Source organism: Elgaria multicarinata, chromosome 4 (genome assembly GCF_023053635.1).
Source record: "Elgaria multicarinata webbii isolate HBS135686 ecotype San Diego chromosome 4, rElgMul1.1.pri, whole genome shotgun sequence".
Lineage (NCBI taxonomy): Eukaryota > Metazoa > Chordata > Lepidosauria > Squamata > Anguidae > Elgaria > Elgaria multicarinata.
In genome coordinates, this window is record NC_086174.1 from 142,702,559 (window position 1) to 142,714,738 (window position 12,180).

The 12,180-nt window shown below is 42.9% G+C and overlaps 1 protein-coding gene across 3 annotated transcripts in view; it reads left to right on the forward strand.

Annotated features, from left to right (window-relative positions):
* The window catches only part of PLCB4 (phospholipase C beta 4), a 237,214-nt gene that overhangs the window by 193,192 nt on the left and 31,842 nt on the right, over positions 1-12,180 (forward strand). For all 3 annotated transcript variants that reach the window (XM_063125320.1, XM_063125321.1, XM_063125322.1), the window contains 3 exons: positions 488-539; positions 3,972-4,074; positions 5,719-5,883. In XM_063125320.1, coding sequence (XP_062981390.1) covers positions 488-539; positions 3,972-4,074; positions 5,719-5,883 — 320 coding nt within the window. The remainder of the gene's footprint in view (positions 1-487; positions 540-3,971; positions 4,075-5,718; positions 5,884-12,180) is intronic.

A 12,180-nucleotide genomic window follows, 5' to 3' on the forward strand; every position in this document is an offset into this window, starting at 1 on the left:
CTGCTCAGCCATGAACCTTACTAGGTAACTTTGGGCCAGTCAGCGTAGCCTACCTCGCAAGGACGTGAGGATAAAATGGAGAGGAGGAGGACCATGTAAGCCACTTTGGGTTCCTTACAAGAGGGGAAATGGCGGGATTTAAATGTAGCAATAAAATAAGTAAATAAAGCATCCTGCTTTAACAGAGAAGAATCGTGGATGTAGAACCTGGTCCACATGCTGTTCATCATTGCCCTTCAGTCAAATGTCATCATATGGTAGAATATAGAAATCTATGATAAATATATTTCGCATTTGAAATGCAGATTTAACTTCAGTGGGTTTAAGCACTCTCAGGTTTCAGAGTATTTTTACCAAGCACACAGGATTTGTGTTTCAATAAATTGGCTATCCAGGACAAATTCTTTCCCTGGGATTAAGAAGGCTGTTCAGGCGCAGCGATGCTGGCTCAGAAATGAGGTACTAAACTATTTTTGTCTTTTGACAGATTTAGCAATGCAGTTGAATCAGGGAAAATTTGAATATAATGGGTCGTGCGGGTGAGTAATGATATAAACTGTTGTCATTATGCAGTACTATGTCACTTTTGATTATGTGCTGAGAATGAAAAACAGGATGTAAAGATTAGATTCTCTATTCTTTTTAATGAAAGGAAATATCTGGGCATGCTTAGGCTTGCAGGGAGAAAGAAGCTATAGGATTATATTTGATAAGCACAAGGAGAGGCATTAAGTCAATATAGAAGGGAGATTAATTCAGGTTAGAGGTTGTCCTGAGTTGAAGAACAAATAGCTGTCTAGCAAATTTAGGTTGGAAGCCTTAAATGTTGGTCAAGTGGAATTCTGGAGTATTTCCCCTAAAATATCAACAAGAACAAAAGCTCTGGAATTTAAAACAAAACTACATAAATATTTGTGTGTCTCGGGACCACACTCTTCATGGCAACAATCATCATGTTTTAATATGTATCTGCTCCGTTTATGTATCAACTTGGATTAGGTGATGTTTGATTTTTAGCATCAACAGTGGAATGTACAATATGTGGAGAGGGGGATATGATCCCTCTCCCCTCATCTAAGAACATCAGAAGTGCCCTGCTGGATCAGACCGAGGGTCCATCTAGTCCAGTACTCTGTTCACACAGTGGCCAACCAGCTGTCGACCAGGGACCAAAACAGCAGGCCATGTTGCAACAGCACCCTCCCACCCATGTTCCCCAACAACTAGTGTATACAGGCTCACTGCCTCGGATACTGGAAGTTGCACTTAGCCATGTGGCCTACAAGGCCATCGAGTCCAACCCCCTGTCTCAGTAGAGTGATAACAAGGCACCTGTCTGTCTACATTAATAGTTTTATGGCACCCTATTTACGTTGCATACCACATTTAATGGTCAATTGCATGAAACTTTTCCTTGATATTTTCAAGGGCGGCCATTTGCAGGAGGATTTTTAATGTAAAAGAGAACAGTGGGTCTTCCACTCGAGATTTCAGCTTCTGTACTTGCAATGCGTGTGTGGGTTGTGTGGGGATGTGTTGGAAGTTAAGTTTGAGGACAAATATGCATGACTGAATATCACATGTAGCAGTTTGGCTCTTTGTTGAATGACATATCCATTGCAGGTAAGATGGATGAGCTCATACTGGATTGGCTCGGAAATAAGTTGAGCCACTTCTCAAAACATCAGAAAATGTTTTGCCTCATTTCTAAGCCAAAACACACACACACACACACACACCCCACCTTAACCCAACCAGGAGACAACATTAATGGTCTCTGTTTAGATTTTATGGTAAGAAAGAAGTTGCACTTCCCCAAGCCCAAATTGCTAGTGGGAGACAAATGCCCTCCACTAAAGTCTCTCTTGGCAAGAGGGTGGATTTTAACCTGAGCAGCAGAAGAATCCAGACGTGGATAACGCTCAGCTTTTTTGTCAAGACAAGCTTTACGAGCCCCTAAAGGTCATATACAGGCCTGAGCTCAACAATTTTGACCAGCATCTCTTATTGCAAACTTCATCTTCTGTATGCCCCGGTGGAACAGGACAGTGGCTGTGGCAGTGTCTGCAACAAATCTGCCGTCCTCTTTTAGTCTCTACAAAGTATAAATTTACACATATGAATAAGTCTAAACCACTAATTCTTTCACAAAAGAACAGATTGTGGACAAGTTACTAATAGCTCAGTTCTTTTTTTCCTTCTGCATGCATGCACAGTCTCATTTAATTATCTATGTGCATTGCTCCCATGTAGACGTGATCAGTTGATGTTGCCTTTGGAATTGTTGGAATGGGTTTTTCCATCGTGCAGGAAGAAAAAGGATAACATGAATCATAAAAATAAACTATGCAAGGTTTTAGGGGTAGTGCTCTGTGCACAACCAGAAAATGAAGGGTGGGGAGAAGAGGAAACATTTTTATCACATGTTGGTGATGGTGATGTCAGATTTGTATTATTATTTAAAAGTGTGTTTAATTTTTTAAATATCATAATGACAACGCTATCTCACAATGCTCTCTCAATATTTCCCATGTAACCCATCAGGAGGTCAACCTACAGAGCAATCACACAGATCAAACCAAAATTTAAAGCATTTATTTATAATCATAGAATAGTAGAGGTGGAAGGGGCCTATAAGGCCATCGAGTCCAATCCCCTGCTCAAAGTACGAATCCACCTTAAAGTATACCTGACAGATGGTTGTCCAGCTGCCTCTTGAAGGCCTCTAGTATGGGAGAGCCTACAACCTCCCTAGGTAACTGGTTCCATTGTCATATTGCTCTAACAGTCAGGAAGCTTTTCCTAATGTCCAGACGGAATTGGGCTGCCTGTAACTTGAGCCTATTGTTCTGTGTCCTGCACTCTGGGAGGATCAAGAAGAGATCCTGGCTCTCCTCTGTGTGACAACCTTTCAAGTATTTGGTTGTCACACAGAGGAGGGCCAGGATCAAAAGGAAAAAAATCAGATAAACAAAAAGAAAAAAGAAAGAAAACACACACAAACGAGGGTCACAAAGAAAAAGTTAACTTATAAAATCAGCATTAATCATATACAGCTATACCACCCAACCTGTCATTGAGCAATGCATCTGCCTTGCCCAACCTGGTGCCCTCCATATGTTTTGGACTACAACTCCCAGCAACATCAGCCAGCATGGCCAATGATCAGGGATGATGGGAGGTGTAGCCCAAAATATCCAGAGGACAATAAATGGGTGATGGGAAGGAAACGCTCTCCAAAACTGAAAGTGTTTAAATCAAAGTACATAAACAACACTAGGAATTACGAACTATATGACAAAAAAGCCGGGAAGGCAAGGTGCTCCTTAAAACAAGGCTCTAGGCATGAATCCTGTAGCTTCGGGGATTACGTTCTCCACTCAACATCACAAGACTTGGATTGCTAATACAAACACTCAACCAACTAGCAGAATGTAAGGACTCCAGCCTTACATTCAAAAGAATGCAGAGCAGAAAAAAAATTGTACACCTTATTTGTAGTCCTAAAGGATTCAAGCAAACACATGGTAGAAATCCCTACCACCTGGTTAGCTGGTTAGCTCAGATTTCAAAATAAAATTGGATACCTAATAATTGCTTAAAGGGAATCTCACAAACGGGAAACATGCCTTTGGGTCCAAGCTAAGGAAAGAAATGTCTGAAATGAAGATGATTAAGTAACTTGTATTGATTACTGTGGTTTTATTTTCCATGCTTCCATGGAATGGTTCTCTGTTTATCCTGCAGTATACATTTCCAAAATGAATAGTCTCCACGCTTGCTTGCTTGCTTTATTTATTCATTTATTATTTCAATTTACATGCTATCTTTCCATATACAGTACCCAAGGCAGCTAATACCAATAATAAAAATACAATATTAAGTGGTTTATAAAAAGCTAAACTATAATGAAAAGATTAAAAAGCAGTATGAAGTTTCATTTATAAAAATATGCCTACTTTTTTTTAAAGGTATCTTCTTAAACCAGATTTTATGCGGAGACCTGATCGAACATTTGACCCTTTCTCTGAAACTCCTGTAGATGGTGTCATTGCAGCAACGTGTTCAGTACAGGTAGGAAGCATATGTTTAATCACCCAGCCTAAGACAGACTGCCTTGGCTAAAAATTAAATTTTACTATTTGGCTAAAGTGGGGGAAAGGCTATAGCAACATGGTAGAGTCCAGGCTTTGCAGGCAGAAGATCTTAGGTTTGGATCAGGATACCTGAGAGAGCTCTGCCTTCTCCCCTACCAACCTGCCCGGTCATTGAGGTAATCTGAGGGCCTGCTCCTGGTGGTTCCACATAGACCCATCCTCCGATTGGAGTCCACCAGGGGAAGAGCTTTCAGCATGGTAGCCCCCCTCCTATGGAATTCCCTGCCTCTGGAGGTCAGGCAGGTGCCAACTTTGTATTCCTTTTGGCGCCTCCTGAAAACGTCATTATTCCAGGAAGGCTTTCCTTAATGACCAGCCACGGTTCACTGTACGTTTTGCTTCTTTTAAAATCTATTTTAAAGTGTTTCATTCTGTTTTTATTTTATCTTGTACACCGCTCTGAAATTTTGAATAGGAAGCAGCATATAAATATTGTGAAATAAATAAATAAATTCCCGGCAGCTCTAGTTAAAAAGATTTCAGGTAGCAGTTTGAAGACTTCTGCCTAAGACCTTGGAGAGTTAAGCAATGAGTGGATCTGCAAGATCTGTTTCTGCAGACTTCCTCCATTTCTCATCTCCAGGGTTTTTCCAGCCGCTGGAATTGTGCCTGTATGTCTATATAAGGAGCCGGTGCAGATCCTAGAGCACTTATATAATCTGTACGTTTAATGAAGCATTTTCCTCTTGCACTGGGCCACCAGAAGCTACACCATCTGGAGCCCATGGACAATTATGAGGGGCATTCATGATGAGCTACACATGTAATGTTTGAGCCACATAGTTTAAAAGGTATTGTTCATGATCTTTCAGTCTAGGGGGGGAAATACTCATAAACGCATTGCCGATGGGTTTGTGAATAATTCTCAAGGCTACTACTTTGACCTGGTTTGCTAGCTGGACCAATTTATCTAATAAGCCAGCGTGGTGTCATGGCTAGACTGTTGGACTGGGAGTCGTGAGATCCAGGTTCTAGTCCCCACTCAGCCATGGAAGCTCACTGGGTGACTTTAGGCCAGTCACAGACTCTCAGCCCAGCCCACCTCACAGGGTTGTTGTTGTTGTGAGGATAACAATGGCGAGAAGGAGGAGGATTACGTATGCTGCCTTGAGGTCCTTGGAGGAAAGTAGGTGGAATATAAATGCATTAAATAAATAAATCCCTATATTTTCCTTGAGGAAAGTAACATGCAGAATGATCTTATGTATGTTTAATTAGAAACAATCCCGCTGTTCAGTAGGACATCCTGCCTATTAGTTGTGTTCAGCATTGCAGCCTTGGGGTTGGATCCAATGCTGGTCATCCGTTAGCAGAACCGAAACTGCTAGTGAAACGGACTCCCCCTTCCTGCAGCCCCAGAGGTCCCCTGGAGCAAGCCTTGGGACATGTGCAGTGGGGAGAAGAGAGCAGGGAGCTTCTTTTGTGTCAGTGGAAGTCCAGTCATGTGACATTGGATCCAACCCATAATATCCTGCTCTTCTAACCCAACTACCTTCATCTTTGCTATGTCATAGTTTCCATCTGACCAAAGTGCTGTTCATTTTTATGCTTTCATTTCAAGGTAATATCTGGCCAGTTTTTATCAGACAAAAAGATTGGTACGTACGTCGAAGTGGATATGTATGGCCTTCCCACTGACACTATACGTAAGGAATTCCGAACACGGATGGTGATGAACAATGGTTTGAATCCTGTTTACAACGAGGAATCATTTGTATTCCGAAAGGTATGATGCATTTCAAAGGGACGCTTCTGCTTTGCAGCCTGAAAATGAATTACGTTTTGCTTCATTATGACCCCTTTCCAGAAGAAGGATTATTTAGGAGCATAAAGTCTTGCTTGCGTGTTCCCTTCCTATAGGCCGCTGCACCGTGGTACCCTTTTTGTCATGGGTTAAGGCTGATTTAATCTTAGGGCTTCTTCTTTTCTTTTTTTTTAAAGAGCAAACCTCTTGTAGCTATCACGTGATTTTTATTTTTCTGTTTGGCTTTTCCCTCTTCTTGCTTCCTCCTCCTCCCTCTTGGAGGAACGCACCTCGTTCGTGGCTATGCCTGAGTTCCAGGTATGCAGTCTGCTCAGAATGAGCTCCAGCTGGTGAACCTCTACATCCCTTGGAGATTCCTTCTTCCCTGCCCTGGCAGTGGCTGCTATCTTGCATTGTTCCTTCAGCCAAGAGGGCAGGTGAGATGCTGCATCCAAAGCTAAGGTCAATGTCATTACATGGATTAAGTCCGGAGGGGGCTGCCCCACATCTGAGGCCGGCTCCCTCGTCCTGTGTGCGTCATGTACATTTATTTTTTCCTCTCTTCCACCCAAAATGTTCTCAGACACCGTTTGGTAAGGCATCTTGAAAGATTGCTTCATGGGCGTGAGTTTACATGTGCCGTTTTACAAAACTTTCTCATCACGATGATGGAAAATTGCAATTTGTGGGGAGGGGTTATAAACATTTGCTAATGGTGTTCCTGGCCTGATTTAAATATGCAGCAGAATGAGGTGGTACAATCTTCAGGTAGTAGAATGGTCTGTACCAGTGGTCTTCAAGAACAGACAATGCTGAAAAGCACACAACTGTACACAAGTAGATTTGCTTTTATACAATACAATGAAAGTTTTATATAAGACAAAAAGTCAAACTACGTAGTATCACACACAAGTGTTGGTTTTTTACAAAATCATAGGTGAATACAAGATCGAATAATTGAATAAACAAGTTATTTTTCTGCAGGCATCCGGTGTAAATCCTGTTTCGTCTTTTACTAGACTTCATCAGAAAAACCATTTCATTATCTGCAAAACCAATAAACATATACAAGACTTAAATTGAATAACATTCAGGGTAACATCATTATCTTCAAAAAGCAACAAGATTCCAAGTGTATTTTAGACTGTAGTAGAGTGGTCTGTACCAGTGGTCTTCAACCAGTCGAGACCCAAGACCCACCTCGGACTCTCACCCTGCAACATGGGAAAAACTTTCACAATTTCATAATTGCCCAACATGGTGGAAACAGTTTTGTCGTGACCCATCTGGACTGATCTTGTGACGCACTTTTTAATCACAACCCACTGGTTGAAGACCACTGGTCTATACTACTTCAGCCTGAAGGTGGGGAAGGTGCCATTTTTTCATGTTCCTCCTCCTTTCCTGCAAATGAAAATCATACTACGGGGAAAGTTTTCTAGCCCAAGAGCCTCTCGCTGCTATGCTAATTTTCTCCTTACATTGAATGATACAAATAGGGGGACATTTGAAGATGGTATCTTCTGCCTGCAGACTAAAATGGTACACATCCACTCTACATGTGGTAGCACCTCAGGATTCAACCTCCTCATTCCTACCTTGTTGTGAAGAACACCCCTGTTTGGTAAAAACACCAGTGCAGGCTTAAGTTGCACCACATGTATACAGTCTTTGACCGTAGAAGCACTGCAGTGGGTTTTGCCAAAACTGCATGTGTAAATTCTCCCTCAATTGTAATCCACGGTGTCTATGATTTTTTTTCTATCCCATTCTACTTTTAATTTTTTTTGTCCGCTAGAGTTTCATCCAAACTATGTGCGTTAATGGTGCCGTCTTTGACAGTGTCTCTTATTCTGTTGTCTAGAATGCAGAACGCTTACCTGCTTTTTTTCCTCCTTTAGTGATGGATCTTTTTGGCTAGCGATCATGCCCTTTTTTAATTATGGCTGTGGGATAATGCCAAGGATAAATTTTCCTAGTAGCTTGGCACTAGTTTTATATGGCTGATATTTGGTCTAATAGACAGTTCAGAAGACAACTGAAAGTAAGCATAGCACCAGAGCCCTATAGTGGGAAAACATCCTTAGCGACAGTATGAGGCAGTAGGCTTAGGCTTCATCAGGCCTCCCATTATAAACGCGAACCTCATGCAAAATATTAGCAGGTAATGTGTGAGTTGTGTTTTCTTGTCCTCTTGTTTAAAAATAAAAATGAAACTAACTGCTGTTGTAGAGCATATTCTGTGTTGTCATTCCACTGTCAGATATCGGTAAGGTGTGATAACGATACTTTCAGTGCTTACATTGGATCAGTTTTGCTGTACTAAACCATGCATGCTGGTTTTATTCAACGATTCATTGATTTCATAATTAAAGAATAAATAAATAAAATGGAGGTGGATCAGCTGTCGGCCTGATCCTGTGGAGCTGTTGGACGCTGCCCTAGTTGAAGCAGTAGCCCAGGCTTTCATAAATACCATTGCCCATTATCCTAAGTTGGTGGCCAGGAAGAGGAAACATCTGGTGCTATTGTATAACATTGTGGCTTGGGGAGTGGACTTTTTCCATCATGTATTATTTATTGAATAGATTTTTAGCCCACCTATCAGGGTATCTTATGTTTACTATGTATTGATTTTCCCATTGCCATCTATCTTGAAAGCCTATCGCCAGGCAGAAAGACAAGATAGAAACATTTCTATCTTATAATTATAAATAAATAAATTAATTTAAATACACAAAATTACCATAGCATTATGGTTAGCCAGGTGCTTTCATTCTGGACCTGTTTTTGCACCTACTGCTGCCAAATCAGTGCATATTTTGAAGCTGGTAATCCTTGCCAGTGGAATGATGCCAGGTATCAAACCCATGTCTTGATAGAACACCAGGATTCATAGTCTACATTGGCAGGGAAACCCTTCTGGCTGGTCCTTGATATCCCATTGACAGAATGCCAGCATGATCTGGGGAAGTTGTCATGTTTTGTTCTTCATAATTGGTTCTGCATATAAGTAATGGGTCTAGTAGTGGAACCAACTGGGGAGAAAAAAGACTAAATTGGTTTCAGCTTCCTACTACAATTTGAGAAGCTGACAAACCAGTTCCCATTTAGGGCATGTCTAGATGGGGCGATATCCTGGGTATCGTCCCGGGATTGTCCCTTGTGCACAGGGCATCCTGGGAGCAGGGAGGGACGATCCCTCCCTTGCCCTGGGATATTGCCCTAGCCTTTAATTCTGATTTTTCCCGCAGTCTCGGGATGATCCCGAGACTGCGGGGCGTGTGGCCTGCCGTCGCAGTTTTGTCCCAGCTCATCATGAGTAACCATGAGGAGCCAGGCACGGAGCTCCGTGCCCATCGGGGGTGGGGGGTGGGGAGTGGGAATAATAAAAAAATACTTTTTTGGTGGAGCGCTCCTGCGCTCTTTTCCGATTAAAGAAAAAATCCAAAATGGCAGGTGTGATGTCCTCTTCCTTCTGGGATGTTGCGTGTAGATGAGGGGGACGATCTCGTGATCATAAAATCGTGAGATCATCCCCCCTCCACCCCCCCTCATCTCTTCATAACTGCCATTGATGCCAGCAAATGAAGCACAATGGCTTGATAGCTTGCTGTTGGTAATGGCACACATAGACCTCACGGTTAAGCATTTTTGACTGCAGGTGTGGATGAAGTGACATTCACTGTCGGTGGTCAGGGAGGTTTTTAGAATAAAGCCCCTCCTACTGCTGTAGGCAGGGCTGGAATCCTCCCCTCCTCCTGCAAACCAGGAACAGGAAGTGAGGAGCTATCGTTTTTTAAATTTACAATATTTATATCCCACTCCCCATTCAAAATTTCAGAGCGTTGTACAAGATAAAATACAATAAAATATTATCGCCCTCCTTCCCTCTGCTCAATAGCAGATGACAGGCCTTTTTAAAGCCTCTATCTTTTCATTGGAATCTATCTTGCATTCCATCTGCAAATAACCCCCCCCCCTTGCCCCATCTGTCTCTCCTTGTCTGTGAGGAACCTGCAATGGTTCCTGCTGGGCTACCAGAACCAACAGCTAGGCAAGCACCTATTCAACTACATCTCCCTGATCAGGTAGGTCTCTTCTGTCCTGGTGGACAAATTCTTGTAGCCCGCCTGATTGCCAGCTGGACAACCATCTGTCAGGGATGCTTTAGGGTGGATTCCTGCATTGAGCAGGGGGTTGGACTCGATGGCCTTGTAGGCCCCTTCCAATTCTGCTATTCTAGGATTCTATGATCCCTGGGCAGTTCTCCCACTGCAAGGGACTTACAAGGCTCTCCAACTAGTGTCCACTATTATACGATTTCTATTATTGATTGGCAATCAGGCAGGCTACAAGGATTGACCTACCTGATCAGGGAGATGTAGTTGAATAGGTGCTTGCCTAGCTGTTGGTTCTGGTAGTCCAGCAAGAACCATTGCAGGGTCCTCACAGACAGGGGGAGACAGATGGGGCAAGAGGGGCTTCATTTGCAGATGGAATGCAAGATAGATTCCAATGAAAAGATGCTGAGGTGTAGACTCAGAGCCATCCACCTTGCTCTAAAGAAATATCTTGTAATGGTAAAGAGAGCTAACATCATAGTAAAAGCAAAAATAAATCACCAACATAGATCCACAGGCCAAACATTCCAGAAGGAGGAATGTCCAACTGTCCACTGAGTGGAATCATAACTTCCAAAAGCAGAACTTCTTCTAGGTGTTCTGCACACTGACACAGACTTGATTGAGAAGTCAGCAGGTAGACCAAGTAGTGTGGTCCTTTTACTGTAACATTTCATCAAATTGCAGATACAGCGGCTCAACCAGTTCTCTTGTGAAGTAACAAAAGACTCCAATGCTTTTCCAGGAGATTGCTATTTACTTGTTGACTCAATTCATCTTATTCCCTAGGCCAGGGATAGGGAATGATATTGTCTCCAGGACACAAATTGCCCCCAAACCCCCTCCCCATGGGCCAGATGGTGTCAGTCGGTGAGTCCCCGTTTGTAATATCAAGGGTACAGGCCCACCCCTTGACCTCATGGGGTCCCAACCCAAAGTGCTGTCTACAGCTCCCCCAGTCAGCACTTACTTCAACCAGGGAGCTGGTCTCGCTCATCCTCCACCTTCCCCTTGAGGGGAAGACAAAGGATGAGTGAAATGCATTCAGCCAGCCAGCTTGAAGGTGCAGGACTGAGCATGATGCTCTCCCTCCCAACTGAGTGAAGGAGTCATAAGCTAACTGACTTGTGATCGGAGATAACCTGGGGATTCCTGTCCTTGCTTCTCCTATGCCTCCAGTACCTTCCAGGGCAGGACTTGGGGAAAGGAGGGTCCCACAGAGGCCCAAGGTGCCATGGGATTGATGGGGAAACCCCACAAGTTGGATTTGGTCCAGAGGTGCCCCATCCCTGCCCTAGACATTCAGAAAACTGAGGGAGAAAACAGAGCTATTCTTATAGCACCACACTAGCCATGTTTCATGTGTTTCTGTGGATGAATCTATCAATCAATGAACCATAATTGAACACTCTCTATCTTAGGGCCTCATATTCCACCATGGAGCAACATGACTCCATTTTGACAGGATGGACATTGAGTAGAAAGCTCTCAACTTGCCTAGTCTACTGAGGGTTGTCTTAACTTCATTACATCCTGCAAGCTTTAATCTACCCAGAGATTTAATGAAGTTGCATGGAACGGAACGCGTTAACTTCCTGGCACTCATCACCAGGTGTCACCTATGAAGGCTGAAGTCTCAAATGTTTCTGAGTTCCTTCAGTCAGATCTCAAGAGAGGCCTTGGTGTCTATCCAATTATAAGACAATTATCAATCCTGGCAAATGCACTTGACTGTCCTTGTGCAAAGCCCCTCATTTTCCATCCTTGGATTAAAAGCTCTTTTCGAAGGAGCTAACAAAATAACTTTGCTCAGTTACACTGGGTTCCCATGTCAGAATTTAATGTATTGATTCAGACTTTTAGAGGACCTACATTCAAACCCATGCCCAAGATTTCCTTAAAGAAACATTCCTAAGGCTGTATCCAGGGGCAGTGTCCTCAGCATCTGTTTCAGTTTATAAAAACATTTGCGTCTTTCATCAGGATAGGGTGACTCCCCACATTTAACCTCATACTAAACTTTGCCTTTCACACATCTCAAGACATTGCACCTTCTTTCTTTTCCAAACCTGTAGAGCCTAGAGGCAAAGTGGCATCTGAAGAGCCCTGCATTTTTGCTTTGATGACGTGGCCATATCTGAAAAAGGGGGGCATT